This window comes from Echeneis naucrates, chromosome 6, assembly GCF_900963305.1.
Source record: "Echeneis naucrates chromosome 6, fEcheNa1.1, whole genome shotgun sequence".
Lineage (NCBI taxonomy): Eukaryota > Metazoa > Chordata > Actinopteri > Carangiformes > Echeneidae > Echeneis > Echeneis naucrates.
The window spans coordinates 22,848,578-22,876,065 of NC_042516.1; the positions used below are offsets into that span (position 1 = coordinate 22,848,578).

At 45.0% G+C, this 27,488-nt stretch overlaps 2 protein-coding genes and 1 long non-coding RNA gene across 7 annotated transcripts in view; 1 reads left to right on the forward strand and 2 right to left on the reverse strand.

Moving 5' to 3' along the window:
• Positions 1–66: 66 nt before the first annotated feature.
• Positions 67–7,863, forward strand: nes (nestin). The gene is made up of 4 exons (XM_029504490.1): positions 67–1,030; positions 1,978–2,102; positions 3,974–4,047; positions 4,608–7,863. The coding sequence occupies exons 1-4, from the start codon at positions 200–202 to the stop codon at positions 7,274–7,276; spliced, it is 3,699 nt and encodes a 1,232-aa protein (XP_029360350.1). The 5' UTR covers positions 67–199; the 3' UTR covers positions 7,277–7,863.
• LOC115045031 (uncharacterized) lies at positions 1,549–9,681 on the reverse strand. Its single transcript, XR_003840854.1, has 3 exons — positions 9,581–9,681; positions 8,039–8,087; positions 1,549–2,082 (listed from the first exon to the last, which is right to left on the reverse strand). It is a non-coding gene; the product is annotated as an uncharacterized LOC115045031 (long non-coding RNA).
• Positions 9,682–12,645: 2,964 nt separating this feature from the next.
• mef2d (myocyte enhancer factor 2d) overlaps positions 12,646–27,488 on the reverse strand; it is an 86,261-nt gene continuing 71,418 nt past the window's right edge. For 3 of the 5 annotated variants that reach the window (XM_029505073.1, XM_029505075.1, XM_029505074.1), the window contains 4 exons: positions 24,937–25,054; positions 24,333–24,516; positions 23,098–23,166; positions 12,646–17,394 (listed from right to left, as the gene is read on the reverse strand). In XM_029505073.1, the coding sequence (XP_029360933.1) occupies positions 16,965–17,394; positions 23,098–23,166; positions 24,333–24,516; positions 24,937–25,054 (801 nt within the window). In that variant the 3' untranslated portion in view covers positions 12,646–16,964. The remainder of the gene's footprint in view (positions 17,395–23,097; positions 23,167–24,332; positions 24,517–24,936; positions 25,055–27,488) is intronic. The other 2 variants (XM_029505076.1, XM_029505077.1) reach the window with 1 other exon arrangement.

Below are 27,488 nucleotides of genomic sequence, written 5' to 3' on the forward strand. Positions count from 1 at the left end.
CCTCCTCCCCTCTTGACCATGTGCCCGGCCCCTTCATTAACTCCAGTATGAAAGGGAAACCTATTGCTGGCAGTCACAGAACCAAATCCTCAGAGGAGCCTCACTCTCACGAAAACGCCACACACAGACTCAAAGACGCGCTCGGCTGCCAAATCATAATCAATCTGAGCGAGGCCTTGGTTTGCCAGATCTCTCTGACATGGAGCTCCACGGTGTCCATAAAACCTTCCACAGCAGCCACCTGGGTGAGGAGAAGCAACAGATGCTGAGCTTGAACCGACGCCTGGAGACCTATCTGAATCGCGTCAAACTCCTGGAGGAGGAAAATATGCTGCTTGCGAGGGAGATCACAGCGCTGAGACACGGCAGCCATGGAGCCAAAACTCGCAGGAAGGGCTTGGAGGAAGAGTTGCGGCAAACGAGACTGGAGTTGGACGCAGCCTGGAGAGACAGGGTTTACACAGAGCTGGAGGTCGGCAGGCTGGCCGAGGAGGTCCAAACTTTGGACCAGCAGAGACAGAAGGAGGCTCAAGCCCACTTGAAGGCCAAGACGATGCTGGAGCAGAGCAGGAGGGAGCTGAAGGAGGAAGAGAGGGCACAGATCTGGCTGAGAGAAAAGGTCGGGCAGCTGGAGCACGAGATGAGACACCTAATCCAAACCCATCAGGAGGATGTGGCCAGCATGGAGGCCGCAGTGACCCATTCCAGAGCCACAGCGCAGTCCACATGGCCTCAAAGGGCCAACCAGGCTCCAAACCTGCTGCAGCTGGGACAGGAGTACTCCCAGAGGGCCACCAGGGCATGGCAGGAGGCAGCAGAGGCCTATCAGGGCCAGCTGTCTCAGATAGAGGAGTCCCTTCACCAGGCCAAGAGCCGGTTGACCCAGGTGAGCCAGGAAAAGGGCGAGAGCCAGCTGAGGCTCCGCGCCCTGGAGAAGGAAATCGCCTCAGCTCAGGACGTCAGGCTGCACCTGGAGAAGGCAACAGCCCAACAGAGAGACCAGCACAGACTGGAGATCCAGGAACTCCAGGTCAGTGCAGAGCGGGGCTACAGATCCCTGTAAAGCTTCTTCTGAAGCATTCTCCATTAAACTCATCACTTTTAATCCAAACCTAAATGTAGCCCAAACATATCGAGTAAACCAACACTCAGAACAGATTACCTTTATGTCGATATCGCAGTTATTTATTTTTTGCTTTTAGCTGTGGGAAAAAAAAAGTTTTCACGAACAAACTCTTGAGAACATTGTTTCAGGTTAGTTGCTGTTAACCACTAAGTTTATATTCTAAGAAGTGTTGTTTGCCACGTGTGTCGAAGATTCACACAAACTCACATACCACAGCAGAGTGTGAACACTAGAAAATCATCTGTGAGACTTCGGGCATCCAGTTTAAAATGGAAGTCTTACAAATCAGCCACATCTAACTGGTCTTTAAGTCTTTTAAAAATGCACACACGCAGTCACCAGCAGATCCCTTTTGTCCCAGAGACAATGGACACTTGAGCTATTTTAATTTCCTGGACAATTTTCAGTGCGTTTTGTAAGATTCTAAATGCCCCACTGAAGGCTTTTTTTTTTTTTTTTACTGGGTGAGTCATCCCCCCAGGGGCATTGCCCTCCCTCGGTATGCTAATGTAGTGATGTTGGTCTAAAACGGACTGGACACACATAGACAGACAATATATTGGGTTTTGTTGGGATTAGTTCTGGGTCAAACTGAGGTCGTCGGGGTGAAGCAGCCAGATCGGGCACTTAAAGTTTCATTCTCACTGTGTGGTCCTGGAGAACTAGCACATTTAAATGAAATACTTTTCAAGTCAAATAGTGTGTGTAACATGCTGCACATGAATTCTAACAGCGTCCCTGCGATTTTAGCTCCAGCAAAGACGGTTTCCTTTTACCGACATTTGAACAATCCCCATGATAAACATAGGCTTTCGTGCTTCCTCTTCCTGTTTGACTTCCTGTTTTGGCAGGCACACATGGAGGACCTGGAGGCAGAGAGAGAGGAGGTGGGCCAGCAGATCGATGGGCTGCTCCTGGAGAACCGCGGCCTGCTGCAGCTCAAGATGTCTCTGGGTCTGGAGGTGGCAACGTACAGGTAGACATCACTTTTAGTGTTAGTTAGAAAAACAGTTAGAAAAACCTCCCGCTCCCCTCCACAGCTCAACCGCTGACACAACCAGAGTGAATTTGTTCCAATACGCCCACAAACATAAATCTATCTCCGATAAAGATGAAAATTCCCCACAGTCTCAGTGTGGCTCAGCGTCACAGTTCATTGATCAAAGCAATGCTTTGGCCCCCAAGGGCCTCCGCCAGAGGCCATTTGAGGAGTAAATACTTTTCAGGAAGGCCTTGAGAGTAAAAAAATCAGCATTTTAAAAGGTGTCTAAGCTGAAAATCTTTGAGCAAATGTGCTGCAGCAGAATGAGGGCTGTGATATTTTAGCCACGATAGCCAAGGTGTGAAAACTCTGCTGAGATGAAATAAATCATCACAGAGTATCGATTCCTCATCTTAAAATACTGATTATTCATCTTTTGTCTGCTGATCAGTGGATGTTATTCCTCATCAGACAGCAACCAGCTGAAGCAGAGCCATTAGCTGATCACACTTCCCAGGGGACGCTGACAGGTTTGATTTACTCAGACATAACATGACAGCAGTTTTCTGCTCTTCTAGTGTTTCCTTCAAAGATGTTACGGTCAATGCCTGAAAAACAGACATTATTGTCATTTTAAATGGAAAGAAGGTGCAGAAGCTGTGAAACCTCACAAAGGACGATGAGCTCAGAAAACTGGATGCCACAATTAAGGTGGACTTCACAGAAAATGTGAAATATTTCTTTTCATTTTAAAATTCTATGTGTATAATATGGATCTAAACAACCTGATCAGCTGGTCAAGATCCATGAGAAGAGTCACTCCTATTCTGGGAATTTGGTGATTATTGTGTGCACAGCCAAAATGTGAAACTAAAACAAGTTGGTTGGTGTCTCGCCATCAGTGAGAAATTCAGCAACTATCACGTTTTAAATTAAATTAATAATTTAATTCCAAAAATGAGGATTTTCTTATTTTAGGCTCCGTTATTTGGGAACATTGGTAACATCTTGATTAGAAATAAAAGTGCAGTCAATGAGAATTTGTAATTATCATATTCCAACATTTAAGTCATGGACGTGTGAGTCACGTCTGTGGCGTCCCGCCAAAATATTAGGTTAGATTAGAATCTGATTTTCAGGATAAGATCTGGTTTGTTTCCCAAACTGTTGACTGAAACTCCGTCAGCTCTGATTTAGGTGATTAGTTTAACCTATTGAAGCGCTGCTGCTTGGTGACGTCTCCATCAGGGCGAGAAGCTGGCAAATAAAAATCTGTCCGGAGCGGGCGCAGCCGTCTGGAATAAAGGTCGTCTCTTTGAAACGCCGGCCTCGGCTGTCTTCAGACGGAGTAACTTATCCATTATGGTGGCGTCTCCTCTTTGTCCCCTCCTCAAAATATTGACCCTCACCCTTCAGTGAAGAGCCACCGATTTATGAGCTCTGGGAGTGTAGAATAACAGCAGAGGGGAGCGGGAGTGGTGGTGGTGGTGGTGGGGGGGGCAGCTGGAGGACAAATTTCAATGTCATGCACTGAGGACGAAACTGGCTCTGTACAAAAGATGTACATTTGGACATTAGATATCTTAATTAAAATGGGTACAGGAGCGTGTGGTGATCCACATGTTGGTGATGGTGATCCACGGGAACAAAGCTGTTAGTGCTGCATGGGCTGCTCATAATATCTGCTGTCATTATGTGTGTGTGAGGGATTGATGGCAGAGGCTTGTGCGTTGCAGATGGCGTCTCAATGGTGAGACTTTTCCTTCATTAGCATAACAAGAAGACCTCAGTGTGTCTCCGCCGTCGTCCTTCAGTCCCGAAAAAGCACAATATTCACGGCCTCTTTGGGATGTTTGTCTCTGCAGAGCTTTGCTGGACAGTGAAAGCTTCAGGGGAGACGGCTCCTCGTCCAGTCGGCTGAGGAACGTTTCCATCACAGGTAATTAAATATCTAAACAACATCCATAAATCTGTGACTCCACTGTGTTGCATTACAGCTTCTCCTTCGGCGTCGCAATTTGTAAAGGTGTAATTTCACTTAGCCTAAATGAAAGCCCCTCAGAGTGGAGGACAGGGGGGATGTTTGACAGAATTTTCCATCCCATTAGCTTAACTGAGGTGGTCGGGGGAGGGGGGGGGGGGTGGTTGGCTAAGGAGGCTGAGCTCGGCACTTTGGGTCCCGTAATGTAAACCCCCTAAGAGAGTCCCCTAAGGTTACTGAGCCATATGGCTTCACTTTCCAGTAACTTAGACAACAGAGAGAGGAAATGACAATCAATACCTCCCCATTAGTGTCCAAACTCCTTTGAGAAAATGTGTTTTAATAATGAGTTGGGGGGGGGGGGGGGCAGTTTTTTCACAGTATCTCTGTCACATACAGATTATGTGGATTATGTGAAGCAGACATATCAAAGATGATTTCTGACAGCTGATCAGTGCCATTTTGTTCATTGTGTATTCACGAGCTTTGTTGTGTGTGTGTTTTTTTTCCCTCTGTAGATGCAGCATTCTTTTCTCATGCGGTTAACCGCAACACTGTTTCCCCTTTATCTAAGTCTGCCATCACAGGAACAAAAGCCACAGCAATGCACGCAACACCTCTCAGTAATCGAACACCAGTCAACTTCATCGAAACGCCAATAATTTCCCCGAAACCTGCAGAGGCAGACCCAACAAAGTCTGCAACACCAGAAACCCCCTACCCCAAAATACAACAAAACGGGGCTGAAAACTTCCGTCCACAGGAGGTTCTCGAGAAGGTGACCTACGCCGAGCCTCTGTCCCCCCCCAGTGAGCCGGAGGCCGTTTCTGCAGAAACATCAGAGACCAAAAACGGCGAAGAGGGTCAGAACAGCGTCTGTGATGAAACTGGAGCTGTGGAGTCGGTGGTTTGTCATCAGCTGGAGTCGTTCCTCAACAGCGAGCATCCCTCAGATGATGAAACCTCTCAGTTTACTTCACCCAACCTGGGGACATCTCATGACGAAATGTCTGAGAAGCCCTACAATCTCTCAGACGCAGCTGAAATTCAAATGCCTGTTGCGGGTTCAACTGAAAACGAAGACACACAGCGGCCAAGTGCTCCAACCGATGCATGGGGCAGCCAAGAGTGTATAGACAAAACAGCACAACGTCTGCAGGAGGAGGCCTCCGATTCTGAAACCGAGGCGGTACTCGAACCGACCTTCGAGTCCAGGACGAGCAGTCCGATGTCTGAATGTGAGCCTGCAGAGAGTGTGTTTAACCAGTTCACAGATTCAGCTCCAAACAGCTCAAAAACACAAGAATTCAACTCTTCTACACCACAAACAAACGAGGCAGATGTTGACGATAAGTTGTACCCTGATGGAGAGGAGATGGACACTTGGGACAGTGTTATTGAAAGGAAAGTTGATCTGAAGACGGACGATGGCGTCAAAGAGGAGGATGCAAAAAGACAACATGCTGAACCAGAGGAGGACATATCAGCAAGAGAACCTGAGCACGAAAAGTCGGAAATCAGCCAGAGCTTTGTCACAGACGTCCAACACGTAAACCCGATGGACACGCAAGTGGACGACAAAGGACAGCGTGCTGCATTGTACCGAGAGGACGTGTCGCCTCCTGACGCGGAGGAAGACGACAATGAAGAGGACTCTCAAAATGTCTGTGTGTCCTGGAGGACGGAGATGGAGAGCGACAGCTACGCTCAGGACAACACTCTCGCCGACACTCGTCCACTGATTCGATACAAAAGCGACGAGACTGACGCCAACACTCATGTGTCGCACATGGACGAGAGCGAGTCCAGCGAAGGCGATCAGGAGAAGAAGGCCGGAGAGCTGGGAAGCCAAACGTGGACCGAAGGCAAGTCCAAGAAATTTGGAACGATGGAGGATCTGTGTGAAGAGGTCGAAGGGGAAGCTTTGGATGAGGAATATGACCTCGGATACACTCATGTGGAGGACCGCGATGTCGGTGAGTCGGCGAAAGATCGAGCAAGTATGGAAGAAGTTATACAGAAAGTTGCTGAGGGACATTCAGATGAAGAAACAGAAGATCTGACCAAACCCACGACGCCCAGAGCCGAGGACTATGAAGAGGAGCTGGACATAGACAGACTCGTGGAGCAGGAATTAGAAAACCTGTCCACCGACAGCTACAGCGCTCACTTTGCACAGCAGCACGTCAGAGAGAGCGAGCAGACGGAACATCTGCTGCTCCAGCAGGACCTGAAAACAAGCGTGCAGGAAGAGGACGCACAGATGAAAACAGATGATGCATCTCTCTGTGCAGAGTCTGCACTCAGCAGCACGCTCGGAGCTTCCTCCGCAGTTATCGATCAGCCCTGCGAGGACAGTTTCAGTTATTCATCAGTGGTGATGGCTCAAGCAGAGGAGGTCCAACGGGACGATCAAGGAGCTTTTCAAGAGAAAAGAGAGGAGGTGGATGAACACACCGTCTCCATGGTGACACATGCTGATGTGACAGAGGATTGTTCCGGTTTCGCCGACTTCATCAGTGGGCCAGATATGGAGGAAAACCTGAAGGATGCTGCCGCCCGGACTGAGACTCAAGATGTCGTATCTGGGGAGGAGTCCGAATCTCAAGAAGATCCAGTCCAGAGTGTTGTAGATCCTCAGCTGCTTCCTGATGCTCCACAAACAGCCGAATCTGAAATCCTTCAGAACCCGACTGAGGCCCATGAGATCAAAGAGGAGCATGAACACCGCGAAGGATGCGACGATGCGCCCGAATCGTCTGAAACTTACCTCCATGATGACGATGAGGGCGTCCTAATGTGTAAAGAGGAGGCCCTACAGAGTTCCCCCGACAGCGTGCCCGAGGAAAAAGATATCTTCACTGTGAAGGACTCAACAGAGCTATCGAACAACAGCGACGAAGACGTCATCCTCTCTGGTAAAAAGAAGGACTTCTGGGTGTCCTCCCTAGAGACCGGCGCCACCTTTGAACCAGACGAAGCAGCCGAACAAGCCGATCAGGATCTCGGGTTCAGTGACAACCTGCTTTGGGGGGATTCAAACAAGCCGAATGTGGTTAACGGGAACTCCGGGGGGGGCATAGCTAAAGAGGCGCAGGGACCGACGCACCTGGAGGGGAAGCAGGTCCACTCCGAGGAGTCCGAAGCTGAGGGCGAGTCCTGGTCGTCCGGGGAGGAGGCGGTATAAAGAGCAGCCAGAAGCTGTAGCTAAATTAGTTTTAGGCCTGATTAGTGTCCGTTTTACACAACGAGTTCTACGAAAACCAAAGTCGTGCCTTGGTGCGCACCTCAACGCCGCTAACCACCAACGTGCCAACTCTTATCTTTGAACACGCTGAGTCTCGTTTCCTTAAATTCACACGTAGAGCGAACCTTTTCCTTTCTCCCTCTTCATCATTTTCAGTGTTTCAGCGTGCACGTGAAGACGAAGTGCATGAAGACAGAACAAAGAATGTCATTTGAAAGTCAAAGCGTTTTATTGATCTCTGCTTTAATCTGATTTTACTGACTGATGGAAATCAATGCGACGAGGAGGGCTGAATTATTTGTGGAGTGTTCGGAATGAGCAGCACGTCTTTCTGCTGCTGTCTTATTCCTCCTTTGCATGTTTTAAAAGTGACAGAATGAACGACTGAACGTTTGGATGGTTTATGTTACAAGTTAATCAATTTAAATGAGTCCAATTTGACTTGAAGTGGTTTCACTTAATTTTCTCCTTCCAATAAAGTTTTTTGCTGCGGTACAATTACAGTCCAAAATAAACTGTAGATGACATGACGCTCTGAGTCTCCTTCTTACTGATATTACCGAAGCAGGTGTGAACAAATATTTAACATCTACACTGATACCAAACACAGCTAAGTTTGCTCAGCCGGAAATGTTTTGTTTCCACAGTTTGCTCTTCTGGTGAAATTTTAGAATTAATCATCAAATGTCTGAAATGATTTACCTGCTATAGGAGGACGTTTGGTCAGCTGGACATCCAACACCATCAGTTTCTGTAAGTAGAAACACAAACTAGAATTTATTGAGAATATTAGGCTTCAAATAAAAATTACTGATTTATTCCAATTTAAATTGAATCATTCCTAAAAGAAACTGTTTTCTTTTTGTCCATTTCAAATTGTAGCCCTCTGACACAGTGTTAGCAGCGTAAATGTACAATCATGCTCTCCTTTTGTTCACAAAAACCAAGAGGAGGCATTTCTTCGTGAACCAGATGAGAGTGTGCGACTTAAAGGAGGAACTAACTGCAGAAACAGGCCTTTAAAAAATATAGCAGATTGCATATTTAAGACGAGGCCGAGAAAACAGCTAATTGTTGCCCTCCAGCAACATCCAGCTTCATTCCTGTTTCCTCTGGGGCTTACTGTGAGGGAGGTTGTGTAGCTGTGTGTGCGCTATTGTGAGTCCAGACTTGGCAACGTCCCAGAATCACCGACCTGAAAAGCAGAGGAGCAAACAAAGCAGCACGGAGCAAACAGCCGTCCCAGGAGACGGTCAGGGGAACAATGTGTGACCTCGGCCCCCCCCCACATCATTCATTAGTCTGTTAACCAAACAATGGCAGCTATTTCAGCAGCCGCTTGCCTCCTCATTGCTCAAATCTCCCCAACGAGGGACTGAATGAGGAGAGAAAACCACAGACGGCCTCATTCAGCGCGCAGGAATGGAATTACAGCAGCTGCCCGGCATGCTGCTGCTCCCCAACAGAGACGTCCCACCGAAAACAGCCAAGATTCATTTACAAATAAAGGCAGATAAATCATAAAAACACTTCAATTGAATGTACGGAAGACAGATTTGAAAGAATTCTGTAACCTGGTGGATATAATAGGACATCCACAGTCTGAATAAATGAGAAAATTTGATTCCCTTTACTTTTCAAACAACAATCTCCAGCTGATTGAATCAGTTCTTTCATTCTCATGAATGAGCTGAAGTACAAAAAAAAAACCAAACAAACAAATGTTTTAGTTCAGACAATGATAAAAGGAGTTTGGCTTGAATGAATATGGCTCTATAAAGAAAAACAACAGCCTGTTAGTTAAAAGTCAATTTGGCCGCTGTCACAAAATCATGCTGAAGGTTGGTTGAAGTATCTTTTAATGGCGGCATGAATCGTTTTATTTTTTGGCAACACGAGGCGGGAGAAGCCCGTAACCGAAGGTCAAAGCTGCCGTCAACAACACGTGTTTGAACCAGCCAAGTTTTCACTAACAAGCTCCCTGGTTACCACCAAAGCTGGCGGAGCTGCTGACGGAGCGAGGTGTTGTTCTGGATGACACAGCGAGGGAACGCAAATTAAAACCAGAAATCTCTCAAGCTCATCTTGGGTTTTTCTTACGTTTAATTCTCCATCACTGCTGCGACTTCATGTCCCAAGATTATCTGTTTCACAGGAAGGAACTAAATTTATGAACTTCACTGAAGGCTAATTATTAACTACTGTTTAATAATTTAATGCTTCTAAGGGTCCATTAGGAGACACCTTTTAAGCTCTTTCTCCAGAAGCCATCTGTCGTTCCGTCTTCATTGATTTCCTCGTGATGTCATCAGTGCGAACGATTGATGAGCCGAGCAGAAGAAGAAGGATCCACTCGGTTCTCCTGTTTCAGATCTTCATTGCGTCAGAAAAGGCGGGAACACACAGAAGAGCTGCAAAAGAACAGAGCGAGGTAATAAATGTATTAGTATATGATCAGATCAGCTTTGGTTACGTTAGAAAAAAAAAATTTCATCAATCAAAACAGAAATGTCTCTCACGTGATGATGTCACCGTGTCAGACACGTGAGACGCTCAAAGCTTGGAAACACTTTGTCATGCTGAGAGAACAACTTTTCTGTCATGGTTCTCCTGCCATCCGACAGGTGATGGACCCGACCCGCCCCTGAAGGCATGTGGCATGTGACTGCATTACAGCAGCCTGAATGAAAATAGAGCAGCGTTTCACCGCTCGGTGCAATCTGTCGACAACAGCTGCAGGCCGGTTTCAGAAAGACTCTTGATCCCTCGATATTAGAAAAGGTCGTGACCTGGATGTTTTAAGGACCCGCTCATCAGATGCTGCGTCATCCTAACAGAGTCAGATCTCCTATCAGTCAGCCAGCTGATTCTGGCCACAGACGAGGACACATCTGAGTGATGAAAAGATTTAGTTTGAATCAGACTATACAGAGAAGCTGTGACATTTGGAGGAAAAGAATGAGATGGAACTTGACAAATGGGGAACGACGACTTGAATAATCAGCTGAGCATTATGATAATATGATATTATCATAATAATAAAATAACCGACATATTTTATGTATTTTTAAAAATGTAATTCATTCAATATGCTATTATTTGTATGTTTGTTTGTTTTGTTGATTAGTTATTTTTGTTGCTGTTTTGGAAATTAGTAAGACTCATCCCTTCCATTAAAAGACTGTTGTGTATTTTTCTGAGTGTCAGTGATCATTTGAAGACTGTTGTGTGTCTGTGTGCGTCTGGCAGCAGAGGCCCATGCAGCAATCAAATTAGTGAGAGGAAATAAAATTAGAGGGACGACAGGCCACGCCCACGTCAGAAACAAAGGAGAGCAAAGAGGAAGGGCATGAGTCATGTCCAATTCACTTCCCGGTCTGTAACCACAAACTGTTATTAAAGCACAAATTGTCACCATCCACAGGAGAAAAACTTGTTCACCTCCAGCTCATCTTTAAGATTTTTCCTCACGTTGAAAGTAAAATCTTAAGACGCCTCGCTGTTCTATCTGAGCCCATAACTTTGACCTCTGAGGTTGAGCGAGATGAAATTGCTGCTCTGCAACAGGAAATGGTGGCCGGTTGACAAACACACACTGCAGCATGAGAGCGTCTGTGTTTATTATTAGCCAGAAGTGTGCGTCTGTCCGAGACGTGAGCCCGACGGCTGCTGCCGACAAACCAGCTGCCCCCGCCAGCTGATGGCCTGCGGCCTCGCGGTTGGGCCTGGGTGTGGCGAGTCAACAAGTCCAGAAAGAAAGACAAAAAAAATAAATAAAAATAATCCAATAATTGGTTACTTCTGTTTTTGGAGAACTTCTCATACTCTTTTGAAAACCTCAAAAATATTGCTGACCACACGACAGCATGGAGACCAAATAATTACACTTTCAGTTCTTCAAATTTTACTACCAAATATTCAAAGCTGAATGGAGAAAGGAGTATGTTTTCTTTTCCTGACTGTGTTCTTATCATCAGCCTGAATTCATTAAGTCACTAATGTTTTACATATTTATCTATTTATATATTTAAAAAAAGCAATTTTCTCTTTAAATTATTACTTCTTTTTTTTTTTTTTTTTTTTAAATCACAAATTCTTCTGGCTCGACCTTAGTGGCCCATCGGTGGGCCCCAGTCCAGAGATTGGGAACCACTGAGCTGCTGAACCATAAAAACTTCATGTTAACAGTACAAAGTATATTAATACTAATATAATATTCCTACATATTGATTATATTTTAACATAAAACTTTAGACAGGAGGAGTAAAACCTACAAACAATCAAATACAGAAAATACGGTAAGCTAATTAAAGTTGATGTGTACAGTTTTCCTCTGATCACCAAATAATTATTCTTAGCTGCGACACACCCAAAGCTTTATGTATCTAGTTTTGACACCTAACGTGCAGATGAAGGAATCAGGACAAACTGTTTTCTTGTGATTTATCTTCAAGAAACAAACTTGTTTTATTTAAATGTTTGAGAAAATAAAAAGTTCTTTTAAAGCTGTTTTTTTAGAATCCTTTTATATAAATAAATAAAATAATAATAATGTTATGCTCAGTTTAGTGTTCAGTTTGTGATTCTAATGAAAAACCATCAAAAACAGGTGGCCTCCAATTGTAATAATAATAAAAAAAAGGTGTTGTAATACAAACAGCAGCTGTTTGGAGTTTCCACTGCATTAGAGCGACATCTAGTGGAGACCACACAGCGATGCAGCGACACAGTTAAAGACACACAAACGTCTCTGTAGGTCAACTTGTCTATTTAATATATAAAATACGGTAAAACATACGCAAAAAGGGGAGGAGGGGAAGAGGGGACCAATGGATACTTTGGTACAATAACAAACACTTTTTTTTGTAAAAGCAGTATAGAATTTGTAATAACATATCAGTGCATACTTTATTTATGAAAATATACACAAATTGTATATCATTCTCCAAAAAACAACAAAAAAATTATCTTTACAACAAAAAAAGCAGACTAGCCGAACACAATATATTAGCTATAATTTATTTTAAACTTTTTTCAATTTCATTTTTATTTATTTTTTTTTCCTTAAATGTATTTCTGTGTGATGTATATTTGTGTGGATATTACATTTTGTATTTCCTATAATATGATTCACTCTCGTCTTGTTTTGAAACGCCCATGCATTGACATCATTGTGTCTGGTCAGAAATAAGTTAGACGTGTCACACTGACCCCGCCCCCCCCACCCACCCCCCAAAAACCCCCCCTTCATGTTAACCATGTGTGAACTAAACAAGTTTGTACATTGGACTCAAAATTGCAGCATTGAAGCGTTTGTGTGTGCGTGTGTGTATTTTTTTTTTTGTTTATTTGTTTTTTTTTCCTTTTTTTTTTTTTTATTTGTTGCAGTCGACTCTTTCGGCGCCTCCGTCCACGTTCACACATGTACTATTATCACTACGCTTGTGTTGTTGTGTTGTCTCATGTCATAAAAATCGTGCAACATTAGTAACACCCTTTTCAAAGAACAAAAAAAAAAAACAAAAAAAACAAAATGAATCCCAGAACAAAAGAAAACAAAAAATATATTTATAGAATATTTTTATATCATAAAATAAAATCAAATCCCAAATAAAACAAGATGCCTAACCTACACAAAAAATAAAAAAATGAAATATGAACGCAGGTTTCTTGATCATCGTGACAGATACCATCAGTAGAAACTGATGATGATGGCGATGATAATAAAATATCAATTCTCAGAGAACAATTAAAACAGACTGTCACCAGCACAAAGTAACACTGGAAAGTGAGTGAGACTTCTAAAACATCATTACACAGGAGGAAGCCTTGTTGTCTTTTTTCCGGTGGGTGCGGTCGGAGGAGGGAAGGGTGGGGTCGGGTGGGGGAAACAGCTTCTCAGCACGATTGTCTTCCTGTTTTGTGATTATGGCGACGCCTAGTGTTGGGTTTTTTTTTTTTTTTTGTTCGAAGCTCTTAACAGTCAAAGTGTTTCCACACCGGGGATTTATTTAACCCCTTAACCCCTGAATTTATGTACAATCATACAAAATATTTATTATTTCTGTTTCTATGTTAACAGGAGATTGTTAATTCAATTATAGCACATAGAATAAATATAAATGTAGGGAATAATGGCCGGGTCCTATGAGGACGCAGTGCCTACAAGAGGTTCCGTATCAAATACGCACCAAAAGGCGTTGGGGGGAAATAAACATGCCATCTTGGGCTCATTCTGAATGGAAGCGGTTGGTTGATTTGGTCTAAAATGTATCATATTATGATTTCTTTGCAGGTCGATGGATCATGACTTGTGATTCCTAACTTACGGGCTTCCATGAAGGTTTGGGTTTGAGGCCAATTTGCGACAATAGGTGTTGAGGTGTTAAGTTCACGCTGACGCTCAGGCGGAGGAGGAGATGAGTGTGTGACAGACGGAGGGAAAGAAGATGATGATGAGGAGGAGGATGGGAGATCGGGGGGGGGGGGGGGATGTTAGATGGAAATGACCAGAAAATAATTTTACATGTCACTTGAGTGTTGAACACTCAATCTATGGACGGAGTAAACGGAGGAGGAGTGTGTGTGTGTGTGTGTTTGTGTGTTGAGATTAAGCTGTATTGGCTGTATGAGTGATTGACAGGGGTGAGGCAGGGTGGGGGGGGGCCTGCCCATAAGAAGGATGTGGTGGCTGGACGCGGTTAAAAAACCCAAAGTGGACAAGTCTGTGCTGGATTTGGGGAGGTAGTCATTAAAAGATCAGGACTGGTTGTGAAACCTCCAGCTTAGGGAGAAGAGATATCCCGACTCTGCCTCCAAAGCTTTTAACGAGCGAGCGCACCGAGCTGAGAGCGCTTTTAGGGAAAATAAATACATGAATTTGCACTCTTGACCACTTTGTTGTTTTTTTTTTTTTTTTTTTTTTTTAAATCAACCCACTAAGCCCCAAATCACCCAGAGCCACTTTTACAGCATACAAAAAATAAAATAAAATAAAATAAAGAAAAGAATTGACATCCTTCAGAGTCCTGTTCACTGTCGCAGTAAAATAACTGCATCCAACCATCAGTGAAAAGATCCTCCAAGTATCGACACATGGCTTTTAATCGGGGGTCTGTATATCTGTGTGTGTCTAGAGTTTGACTGATATGTTTCTGACAGAAGACGCTGGCTCAATAACTTCATAAAACTAAAAGGTGGTGATGAGGAAAGTGTCATCTCATTAAACTCTCAGCTCCGTGACCAAGTTTGATAATCTGAAGCTTTCTGAGGATGAACTTTTCAGTTGTTAGTTGTTTTTTATGGAGCCAGATGAATTCGTTTTACATTTAATTTTCCTTTTATTTTGTTAAAATCTGCAAACTAAAATCACCCCGTTGAACCATGCTTGTTTTATTTTTGGAGTGAAGCTGTGAAGCTGACCTTTGACCTTTTCACAATATCCAGAATTTGTGGATTGTGACTGAGAATTGGACGGATACAAAGTTACTTCTATTTATCATGAATTTCTCTTCCTTTGTATTTTTGTTCACAGTTTGAGTTTGGAAATAAAACTTAAGATCAATAAATTAAGTTAATTTGTACAGAGGCTTTACTCGAGATCTGATTGGCTGACGTTGAGTAATAAATTATTTTAAATAACTTACAAGAAAATAGAATTTGGGGGTTAAAATTGAAAAATAAAATAAGGGGAGGAAAGTGCAAATTGTGTCTTTAGTGGTTGATGATTGGCTTTTAAAGCCAGCCAGGTATATCAGTCTAACTCTAGTGTGTCTGTACAGTGTTGTGTGTGTGTGTGTGTGTGCGTCAGGGGGTTCCGGTAAAGTGCGCTCCATCAGTGACAGAGTCCGAACCATTGCTCACTCTTAAACAGTCCAAGTCACTGCGGCTACTGCGTCTTCCCTTTCAGCGTCTAGAGCGCCATCTCTTGGCTCGTGGACATTTTACACTTTATATACACACATAAATTAGAATGAAAAGAAGAGACCGATCCGCTGAGAATCAACCTGTTTGCTTGTTTGTTTTTTGTGTTTCTCGGTTCCTTGAAGGGATGTCCTGCTGAATATATAGTTTATATATACAATCCCTGTCGTCTGTCGTCGTCTCCTGCAGAGCTGCCCTTGCTACCGCCCGCAGCTGTTTAAATATATACTTGAATATGATCTACGTCTTTTTCTTTTTTTTTTTTTTTTTTACCTTCAGAACACCTTATCCCTGTCACACAAAAGCCACAAAGGTTACAGATTGCTTATATACATGGTACCTCACGATTCTCCCCTTTGAATCTCAACTATCTATTAAAACGTGAGTCAATTCACAAAAATAATTTCTGCTGTGTTCAAGGATGAAATTGAGAATGAATATTTTTGCCCAAATCACTTTTGTTTACAAAAACAAAACAACAAAAAAAAAAAAAAAAAACCCAACCATTTGAGGTAACAAACACACACACACACACACACACGCACACACACACACACACAACACACACGCCGTTCTCAGCATCTGTGGTTGACACCATGAGGGCAAAACTGGGAGTATCTGCGTCACGTGTCGTCGAGCTGCTGCAGCTCGTCCCTGATTCAAAGAAAAGTCTTTTGACCTCGGCAACAAAACCATGTTCCTCGTTTTACAGCTAGTCTGCACGGTTCAGATTAAATTAAAGGAGAAGACCTGGGAGGGGGAGAAGGGGGAGGAGGGGGAGTCGTCAGTCTGGCCTGTTGACGTGTTCGCCGGCTCGGCTGTGGAGGGAGGCAAGTTTTTTTTGTTTGTTTGTTTTTTTTTCTTTTTAGTGTCTTCATATTCAAAACAGAAACAACTCCAAACTCTAAAGATCGACAGTCAAGACGGAAGAACGAAACTCCACGCTTTAATAAAAAGAGCTAAACGGTGCCCCCCCCCCACCCCTCCACCCACCCCCGGCTCGTAGAAAATAAAAAGTGAATCTAGAGTGGTAGCAGAACAACCGTGTGCCGGGCCGACGGGTACAAACATCTGGACTCTTTTGGTGGCACCGACTCGATACAGCGCTGTTGTGATTGACCGAACTTACTGTGGATCAACAGACAGTACGGACACGAGGGAGGGAGGGAGGGAGGAAACCACCAGCCACTCATAGAATAGATGATGGAGGGGGGTGGGGGGTGGGTGGTGGGGGGGTGTTGGTCTGCAGGTCCAAGTGGCCGACTTCAGCTTCTTCAGAATAAAAACTCATTCAACGTCCATCATTGTTATTGTTTTTTCCCCAATCTCTGGTTTGGTGGCTTAACCCCTCAGGGTGGTGTGTGTCTGAGTGTGTGTGTCTGTTGGTGAAAGAACATTAGAGTCCAAAATGTAAATGCACATTGTCATACAAGTGTGTATCAGTGTCCACACGTGCAACATGAGAGTGTGTTGGCATGCTTGTGTTGTTTGTGTGTGTGTGTGTGTGTGTGTGTGTGTGTGCGTGCGTGAGGTCGGTGTTTACTTTGCGGACAGTCAGTTAATGTTGTGTGTTGTGTGTGTGTCTGCACAAGGAGGGAGGCTGGGGTGGGGGCGGGGGGATGGGGGGGGCTGTCAGGGCTGGTGGGGGCGTGTATACAAGCCACAAGTACACGTCTCCGTCCTCCATCTGTCCATCCGTCCCTCTTTATGTGACCCAGGCGTCCAGTCTCATTCTCTTGACGTTGGTCCCGTCCTGCTCCTGGGGCTCGGCCGACGGGGGCCGCAGGAGGACCATGGTGGGCTGCTGGGCCCCGGCGCCGGCCTGGTGGTGGAAGTCCGGCCCCCCGGGTCGACTCTGGCCGCCGTCGTCCCGGTCGCTGCCGTCGTACGAGCTGCCGTTGCTACTGAGGCTGTCGACGGGCGAGCGGCCTTGGCCTCCCGCCTCCAGGCGCAGGGTGCCGGGGTAGGCGATGGACACCAGACCTTGACCCTGCCCCCCTCCGCCGCCTCCGCCGCCGCTGGTGGAGCTGGGAGTGCTGCGGTCGCGGTTGGGCGAGACGGGCTCGGACTTGATGTTGACGTTGGGGTTGGTGTTGACCGTCAGCGCGGTGCCCTGAGGTAAGTGGCCCACCGGCCTGAGAGACAGACAGACAGAGACATCGGAGACAAGTTAGACCTCCTGCATCATCACGACAGCAGAGCTTGGTCAGACAACAGGGATGAAACAAAGAGTTCAGCCAAAGTTGCAGAAAGATGGTCGACGTGTCACCGTTCGTAGGCAAAGAGAAACTGGGCTTTTATTTTGGTAAGCTAGAAATTTTTATAAAAAAAAAAACAAAAAACAAAAAACAACCAGTGTGGCAAACCAGGCAAACGTCGGCTCGGCTGGAGCCGAAAACACGAAGAGCAGGGACACACCAAACATTTAGGAAGCCATGCAGCCAGACGCCCCCACATCCTGCTTTTATTTCAACATTTGCACCACTGAAAGCAAACATGCTTGTGAAAAAGAAGTTTTTCTCATCTCTTCTTAGTTAGTACGTTTCTGTTCTGTTTCCTTTGGCTGCTTTGTCCTTTAGTAACCGTTTCTTTCCAAAAGCTGCTTTAAATCACGTCTCACTTATTTTAAACTGCATCATAACTCAAGATTTTTACGAGACCAGAAAAAAATATTCAGGTCCACTTGAGGTTTAATACCATATTCCTCACAAGCTCCGCCTTTCTCCTGAGGCGACCGCCGTCATCGTACAGAAAGTCTGAGCGAGACGTTCAGGAGTTTTAAGGATGAACAGATGCTGCTTAACTTTTATCAGGTGACTTTTTCAGGAAACTTTCCAGCACTTGATCTGAGATGCTGAGGACAGAAATCATGTCCACCCCCCCCCCCCAAAAAAAAAAAAAAAAGTCCAGTGTCTGCGCCTCTACCTGCCAAAAAACTTTAATCAATCCGTCCACCCTCACACTCAGCCTCCCCCCTCCTCCCCCCCGGCTGGAGGCTGAGTCAAACCTGTCACAGCGCCAGGCGCCGGCTGTTGATGCTACACTGTGGATTTTTATTTTTTTTTTTTTAACAAGACTGTCTTTCCTCTACGTCTCTTTCCCCGAGGTTGACACGGCCGAGCCCCCCAATTACTGTGCTCCCCCCCCCGGCTGTGTTCTAATATGCCATTTCACGAGCCATCTGCAGCACCATATCTCTAATATTCCCTAAATTGCTGGCAGACTGAGAGGAGGATTTCAGAGAGCGCTCCTTCAGCTGATCTGGGTCTGCAGCACTCGGTGTGCTCACTGTCCTCCTACGGCTGACACACACACACACACACACACACACACTCCTGCTGTCTTTAATACCCCCCCCCCTGTCCTCACAGACACATTTATATAAATCCCCCTGCAGCCTGGAGGCTCGCTCCCTTTCCCATCGGGCCCACTTCATCATCACACCTGCACGTCCCGGCTCGGCCCGGCTCAGGTAGATGTAGATGGATGGCGGTGCCACGGTGGGGTGGGGTGGGGGGAGGGGTTGCCTTTGTTATGGCGAGAGAAAACGGCCGAGTCAGCGTGCCGGTGACAGTGATGAAGGCGAGAGCGGCAGGCTACCACGAGTGCTAACAACACAGGCAGAGCAGCCAGAAGCACACAGAGTGGAAGGTGGTGAGATTCAGCCACGTTTCCCAGAATGCTCTGCTTTACTGAGGAAACCGCTAAAAAGCTTTTCTTTAATTAAAGTCGAAAATCTGAACCTCAGCTTTTTATTAATTATGCCAAGGACTCCTTCAATTTAATAATGTTAAAACATTTATCAGAGTTCAGCCTCCACACTTCAATCTGAATAAATAGAACTAGTGAGCCAAGTGCAACATCCTCATATCAATATCCCAGTTTTTCCCCGCTTAAAGGTCAATTTCTTCAGTGTTGATATCAATAAAAAAGATAAACTATGTGTAGCTTTCTGTCTCCTCTTGAGAGTGTGAATGAAAACACGTCAGGTTTTCTGAGTGATCCAATAAAAATATGACACCTCAGTTAAAGAAACAAAAGACATGACAAGACATCTCAAAGTTCAGGAAGGCCGGACGGCTGGTTGTTTCTGATTACATCCTTTAATACTACATTTAATAACTTCAAAATATTTTTTCTATATGTGTCAGAGTCGCCTTTCATCACTCGCTGGAGATTTTTGGTCTTGACAGAACAGTACTAGGAGCACTGTTGTAAGGAAAATACATTACCATGACAGATTATACAACTCCAACCTTAAAAACAGAAACTTTGGATTTACCACAAACCCAAGAGAGATTAAACACAGGAAGAGGTTCTCTAAAGTTCTGTGTTTTTTCAGGATTTTGTTCCAATTCCCATTAAATCTTTTCCTGACTGCTGAAGAACTAACTTTCTCATGAATCTTTCCGTCCTTTGTTTTTCATTTTAAGGTTCACACTTCAGACCGAGCCGAGGTTCCTCAGTGCGGCAGATATTTTAGGAAAGCAGCTGTTTGACTGCGAGTGTAGAAAGTACAGTACCAGCAGAGACCCTCCTCTCTGCCAAAGAGCAAGTTGGACTGAGAGGCCAAACTGTGGAGGGAGGTGGGAAAAGAGACAAGCAAGTTAAAAAAAAAAAAAAAGAAAAGAAAAAAGAAGAAGCTAAAAGCTAAAACAGCAGGGAAACAGTGGGATGGAAGCCAGTCACAGTCTGTCCAGACATTTACTACAAAAAAAGAAAAACCTAAAAGGGCCAAACAGCTGCTTCAGTCACACTGTGATGCGGTTAGAGAGCTGGCGGCTACAGGAAGTGTTAAAGTCTGTGCCGACACAAAACACACAATGCATTTTTACAGTCAGGACTAATAAACCTGCAAGCTGCCTGTCATTAAAGGAATAATCTGAAAATTCCAACCACCGTTATTATCATTTACTGCAAAATACAAAACACACTTGATAAGAAAAAACAACAAAAAAAACAAAAAACTAAAACATTTTCCTTGAGTGAAATTGAAATAAAAAAAAAAAAAAAGAGGAGGGAGGAAGTGAAATGTCTTCTCGCTGTGCCAATTAGATGTCGAGTATTTAACTGTCAGTGTTAATTTGTCCAGTGAGGAGATACAGAGCTGCAGAATCTGCGGCTGGTACTGGAGGAAGAGTTCATGTTGATTTGGTTCATCTGTTTCCTGACTAATCCCAGATATAACCAAAAAAAAAAAAATCAATCTAAATGCTTTCAACACGAACTGAAACTAAACTAGAGTAGTTAGGATGAAATAAAAAGCTGTTTTTCAGACATCAGACTTCCCAATAATGATCTGAGTAACCCCCCCCCTTCATCCATGTCTTTACTGGAGCAGAAACCATCATCTGTTTCTAAGAATCCAACATGTTGGGACCATCTGACGTTAAAATTGATGTCAGGAGGGACACCACTTTATTTTTTTAGGTTTGTTTTTTAATGGGACTAGTAACATGTGATTATCGTACCTCGCTGTAATGAGTAAACAGGTTGCGGCTTGGTGCTAAACAGAACTTGAGAATTATCTTGATCTTCCACGTAGCAGGAAGCTTAATGGAGTCGCCGCTGATGCTGCTGTTGCTTCCTACACCAAGGTTTCTAATCTGCAGTCTGGGAAAACACTGATTCGTCTGGGGAGTTTAACTTAACAGCCTCAATGCGCCCTGCAGACAAACTGTGTCTCCTGTAAGTAATTTAGCAATGTGTGTGCTGCGTTTTTTTGTTCTTTTACTTTTCAACCAGCGCTGAGGGAAAGCCAAGAGAGAAAGTGAGTTTTTGTGGGTGAGAAACAAGGAAAAGCTTTTGATTGTGCCGGATGATATTTGGAGCTTTGTGAATGGATGAGAAGAAGACAACAGATGGATTCATTCATTCATTCATCTTCTACCGCTTATCCGATTCCAGCTCCCTCTGGACGAGGGGCGGGGTCACCCTGGACTGGCCGCCAGTCCGCCACAGAGACAGACAGAGACCAACAAGCACTCAGGACTCCGGACAATTCAGAGTCACCAATGAAATGCACGGATTCATGGGGAGAACGTGGAAACTCTGGGAATCCGACCCGTGACCCTTCCTGTTGAGGGGCAACAGTGCCAACCAATATGTGCAATCCTCCAAGTAAACGGGAGAGTCTGAGGCTCTGCGGTGGGGGCAGCCTGATATTAACATTTAGATTGGACAGCGAAGACGAGAAGATGAGAGTCAACAGGTGTACGGTGATTTAACTGAGCCCAACAGAAGAACAGGAAATAAGCAGATAGACGGCCAATGATTAAAGAGAGAGAGAGTCTGAGATGACAGAAATCATTTCCGAGCGGAGGACAGCGAAGGCGAGGCCCGCCGCCAAGCCGTCAGTCAAGCTTTGATTGGGAGGGCTGTTCCTGTACCGTTTGTATTTACTGTGCACGGTCGACTGTCTTTTCTTTTCCGGCCATGTTACAATAGAGCTGCTAAACTGATTTCCACAGTTTAATGTTGGCAGCAATGTTAACACTGACAATAAACGATTAAAACTCGCCGTGAGGTCTGGAAGCTGTGACGTCCGAGGACATTTCTGCAAAAAAAAATAAAATAAAAATAAAAAAAATAATAATAATAAAAGGGCCGCTTTGGTGTGAGAAGTGAACTTTTTATGGGACACTCAGCAAAGTTAGAATTTACTTTTGAAATAACAAATTCAATGATCAGTCATCAGTATATTTAAGGTTGTTTAGGACATAAAAGCTAGAAAATATTTACCTGTTTAATCTTCTAAAATTGACTCTGTTTGATATCGTGTTTGGGTTTTGGAGGAAAGAGTGAACAGAACCAAGAAATAAATGATCAGCGGCCCGACAGATTCTGGATTCTGACGGCGTCGGGTCTGTTTGCTGAAGGATTTCAGACAAGCTGGACTAAACTTTTCATATTTTCCGCCGCTCTGGACTCACAGCTGCCGGGACGAATGATGATGATGAAGATGAAGTATCACATCAATGTAGTTTTGAATCTTCTTCTTCTTCTTTTTTTTTTTTTTTTTAACTCAGGGAGATTACGGGCAGTTGGACAATCCAACGTTAAGGGGCTCGTCAACTTCCTGCAGCGAGATCAGACACACGAGTGTTAAATATCGAACTGCGTCTTCCGAAGCTAAAGAAGTGTCTGACAGCTAAGCTCCAGCTAAATTCTTCTGCTGAGTTGTGTTACTGCAGGCGCTGCAGGCCTACCTGCATCTACGGTGCTGCAGCTTCTGTGCGGCTGCCACCTGAGAGCGACAGCTCACGCGGTAAAGCTCTGCAGCGGTGCACAGCTGTGCAGGACTCTCTTCATCCGAGTAGCTCTGCCGCTGACACCAAAGAGCTTCAGATCTGCGCTGCTGTGCTACACTTGCACAAGTTAAGTGACGATCTGCAGTGAAATATTAATTCATTCATTCATCTTCTACCGATTGTCCATTTCAGAGTCGCAGGGGGTGCTGCAGCCAATCCCAGCTCACACTGGATGAGGGCGCTTGTTGTGGGCCAACAGCAGCCCTCTGGAGCGAAATAATGAAATAAAAAGTGCTTTTGCTTCGATGGAACTGAGAGAGCAATGAAACACAGCAAAGCGACAACTGGCATCACATCCAACAAACAAATGGAAAGACACGGTGGTTTGACATCACGTCTGTTGTGCGTTTGTGTCTACTGTGTGTGTTTTCTTTGGGTTATTTTGGCTCACAGCTGAGCCCGAGAGCAGCATCATGACTTGACAGTTTAAAAAATAAAATCAAATAAATAAATAAAATAAAATGAAGAAAAGAAGAAAGAATAGCGGAGCTGCGTAGCACTAAATACTGATACTATCGTGTCATTCACCTCAGGTTAGCAGCAAAATTGGAAATGCAGTTAACCATCTCCGCATTCTGTTTCTCTGCACCCCACATGCTGTGGAGAAAAAAAGGGGGGAGGGGGAGGACAAAACAAGAGGCCGTTACAAGCTGCTCCCCCCATCTGAAGGTGAGCCCAGCACAGCCAGGCTGGTCACATAAAGGCTAACGGGGACAGTCTTAGCTCTCGCTTCGTTAATGGACCCAAAGACAGCAGACAAAGTTATGGAAACAGCCCCTCTAAACTCTAAACTGTGAATGATCTAATCAGAAATGATCAGCTACCAACGGATCATGCGAATCTAAATCAGAATCTGCGATGGCCTGAGACACACTGGATGTGTTGCACGTGTTTTGGCGCCTTGGCATCATTAAAAATGGACAGAAATGATCCGCCTGACAGTCATGTTGACACCCATCATGACAGTTGTCTGTGTTCAGGCTGTAAAAAATATATTATTACCAGCTTTCAGCCAAACTTAGAAATTAACTACAGAAGATTAGCGTCCGCGTATCCTGTGAACTCCTAAATGGCGGCCACAGCACACACGAGGCATCCAGTGTGTCTGCGTCAAGGATAAGCAGGCCAGAAAGGTCAGACTGTGATGGGACTGCTTTCTTTATTTCATGTGTTGTTAAAATGAGGAGATTCCAGTCCCGCAAAGCCACACTCATGTTTTCAGTTCTGCTCTTTCTGTTTTCTGACTGTGTTGCAAATTAAGTCTGATATATTTTCTTGATTGGATCATCAAAAATGGGGGGAAAAAAAAAAAGTGTTGCCAGAAAAGGTTCACATCAAAAATTATGAATTAATTTCAGACGATTTTGATAAATAATTAATCGATTTGGTCCCTTTTCAAGCAAAAAGTCAAAACACCAAAAAACAAATAACCTGCTGCTCTGTGATATTATGAAAGGAGTTTTTCTTGGTTTGAAAGCAAAACAAATTATTTGGAGAGTTGTAGTTGTGTGATGATACAATACATCCACCCAGTTTCGCTTGTGCGTGCCGGATAGCACGGCGAACGGCCTAGCTTCTCTCCAGGAGCTAAATCAGCGTTGGGCATGTCGGGGGTGGGGGTGAATCAACCACAGCTGGGGAGACACTACAGCTTCAAGTGTTTCCTGTGCATGTGCTGGATCAAAGGTCAGGACGGTGGCGACTTAAATCTCGTCTCGTCGTTTGTTGGGGGGAGAAAAGAAAGAAAAAAAAGAGGAGCTTACACCAAGTTACTGAGCGACGCCAAGCTCAGCTGCTGCGGCGGCTGCTGTTGCTGCTGCTGCTGCTGCTGTTGCTGGGAGACCGCTGGTTGCTGTTGCTGTTGCCACGCAGCCATGTTGCCAGGCACCAGCCCTGGTGGTGTGAACGTCTGGAGCGCTGTGAGATCTGCACTCGTCAGCTGGTACTCTGAGATCGAGGGATGGAGAGAGAAGAACAAGAGAAGGGGGGGGGGGTTGGTTTACATCATACAACTTTCTGGTGCATCAATATTAATCTGCACTAATCCATATTAATGGAGACCTTTGAAGTGGGAGCTCTCACACAATGAACAAAGTGAATATTCATGGCTGTTTGCGGCAACACGCTGCAAAGTTCTCAAGTTTTTCTACACGACACAAAATTTTCACAACCAAGACTGCTCCACGTCTTTCACTTCACATTATATCGTTTAGGAATATCAGAATCCGGTCCCTGGACGTAGCCGCTCCCTTCCTGCACCTCGTGGTAACAGACAGATTCAGGTTGAGCTGCTAAAATGTCCCGTCTTCCTGCAGGCGGGTAGAGGTGGGGGGGGGGTTTGATGCGGGGAGGGCTTCGCCACCTTACCAGTGTTGTAGGCCGTCTGCATGCCGGAGAAAGGCGCTAGGAGACTGGGTGTTGCCACGGAGACCACCGGGGTGGTGAGCGGCTGTGCCACCTGGGATCCGCCTAGCCGCTGAGCATTCTGGGAAGACAGAGAGACGGACAGAAGGAGTTTAATATTGAGGGATCAGAAGTGGAGCTCAAAGGGCCTTTAGAGGGGGCTGAGGGAGTTCTAGAGTGTTGGTGGGGAGGGTCGGGGGGGCGTCTCCAGCTAGAACAGTTAAGATTTCGTGAAATCTGAATAAAAATGGGCCTCTGTGTCTCCTCCAGGTGCAGCAGAGTTCATGCTCAAACTCACTAACTGAGTGAGAAATCCTGCAGGAGATGCTGAAACCTCCGTCAGGTGAAGCCAGACTCTCTCCCTGCTTGATCCGGCCCTGTGGCTCCTCTGTCGTGATAAAACCTGGAGTCAACGACGGATCGGGCCTTTTTCTCCTTTTAAGGGCCGAGTGGAGGAGTTCATGACTTCATCCACTCTCAGCATCAATAATGATAATAGTTCACATGTGCTTTCTGCTGCACAGCGGACGGGACGCAGAGACCTCATAACACGACTGAGAACAATTTAATTACACTGCTACAGCTGAAATATTTCACTGTTAACACAGCTTGGTCTGATTTTAGTAGAAAACACAAACAAAACACGTTATCAGGGATTTAATTGTAGCCTCTGCTACAGCAGCACAGCGGCTCTGATGAACTCAGACTGTTGGCAGGTTAAAAAAAAAAAAGAAGAGATAATCTGAACTCTGATAAATGAAACAGCTCCATCACTTTGTGTCAGGTTTGTTATTTTTTTTTTTTAATTCATCGTGCCACAGGCTGAGAAGGGATTTCTATCTCTCGCTTTCGGAGAAAATAAACTTTTTCTGCGACACTTCAACATCGACATGAGAAATGTCTCGCATCTTAAGGCGGCGTTGGCACGGCAACACTGTCGCCAGGGCCGCGCGCTCGTGTTATACGGCGCCGCGGTGGAAGGTGTGAGATGAGAGGCATCGCTGTGCCGGAGGATCATGCTGACAGGAACACATGCATCGACAAGGCTGACAGAGGAGTGTGCGGGGATGAGTGTTCGTTTGTGTGTGTAAGAGTGTGTTTGTGTCGTGAAAGAAGTACAAGCAGAAATGTGTGCAGGGAGGTATGTGAGGAATGAATACACAATGTGAAGTGTGTGTTTGTTCTGAGAGGTGTGTGTGACTGTCAGTATATTTACAAAACAGAAATATGCATGAACACATGTCAGCGTGTGTGCGTGCGTGCGTGTGTGTGTCTGTGTCCAGGGTGGGGGGGGGTGAAGGGGTCAGGCGCCAACATGTCTGTCCTCGCTCCACGTTGGAGGCTTCGTGATCTTTCCTCGGTCTGATCCTCGGAGCATCGACACTCAAATGAAACCAAACATGCACATGCTGAGCTGACAGTCAGCCGGTTGCTCTGGTTCCCCCCTCGGCCCCCCCACCGGTGGATCTGTGTCACACAGATTCCACTTTAACCTTTTTACCTGGACTCTCATGTGGGGCTCAAAGTCAGGCTCCAATCTCCAAAAAAAAAAAAAAAAAAAAGGAGGGCGGAGCAAAGATTTCTGATTTGTGAAGCAAGAGAAACATTCAGTAAAGGCCTAAAAGCAGGATGTGTTAGGTTGAGGGTTTGATTCCCACGCTTGTATAAAGAGCTGTTACTGAAAGACTTTTCAACAGGTAGATGAGTCACTGCCTCCATGTTGTCATGTTATGAGGCTGATGAGAGCCAGGCTACATGCTAAGCTAGAAACTTAAGATTCAATCTTCACGTTTGACTCTTTAAATCCCTTAAAGACTTCAACCATCTTGGGACAAAGTGATGTCTCCAAAAAAAAAAAAAAAAAAAAATTCAAAAAACACTTGAAGAAAATCGACCCTTTTTCTTTTAAGGCTAAAGTGTTTTAGCTTCAGTTTACTTAGTTGTTAAGCGTTGTTGGACCTTCGGCCTTTTTCAGTCTTCAAACATCTGACTGAATTACTTCAGGGGTGAAGCAGTTAAACATAGTTCCAATTTGAAGCCTGACATTGATCGGAGTTCTTTATTTTAAAGTGAAATAATCCTAACGTTGAAAAATGTCTAGCTGTCGCTCCTACAGAGTTTGGTGAGATTGTTAAAGTCTTTTCGGTGCATTCACCTGATAATTATTGCGTGGCCAGGTGTGTGGCCACGCAGGGCAAGTCAGTTTTTTCTTTTTCAATTGTTCAGGAATAACCAGACGGACCTGAAGTTGAAGGAAGTCTAACGTGAAATCTCTCAGGTCTGCAGCCCTCCCTGTTGTGGCCTGACTCAGATCTACAGCTGAGAAATAAACAGATCCATGAGAGTCCAGCCTGCAGTGAACCCTGAACCCTCCAGGAACCAGATCAACCAGGAGACCATGCTCTGTCTGCGAGCCGCCCCGATGGTTCGAGTCCACCGTTTGCTCTGACGCCATCGCAGCTTCGCTTCGCAGCTCTTGTCACAGCAACGGTGCCACCGAGTGGGGGGGGGGGGGG

What these genes read in the sequence shown, in the direction of transcription:
- nes (XM_029504490.1), top strand. Translation starts at nt 200, where the DNA reads ATGGAGCTCCACGGTGTCCATAAAACCTTCCACAGCAGCCACCTGGGT. An exon ending in TGGAGATCCAGGAACTCCAG is followed by an intron (nt 1,031 to 1,977) that starts GTCAGTGCAGAG and finishes CTGTTTTGGCAG; the next exon opens with GCACACATGGAGGACCTGGA. An exon ending in GAGGAACGTTTCCATCACAG is followed by an intron (nt 4,048 to 4,607) that starts GTAATTAAATAT and finishes TTCCCTCTGTAG; the next exon opens with ATGCAGCATTCTTTTCTCAT.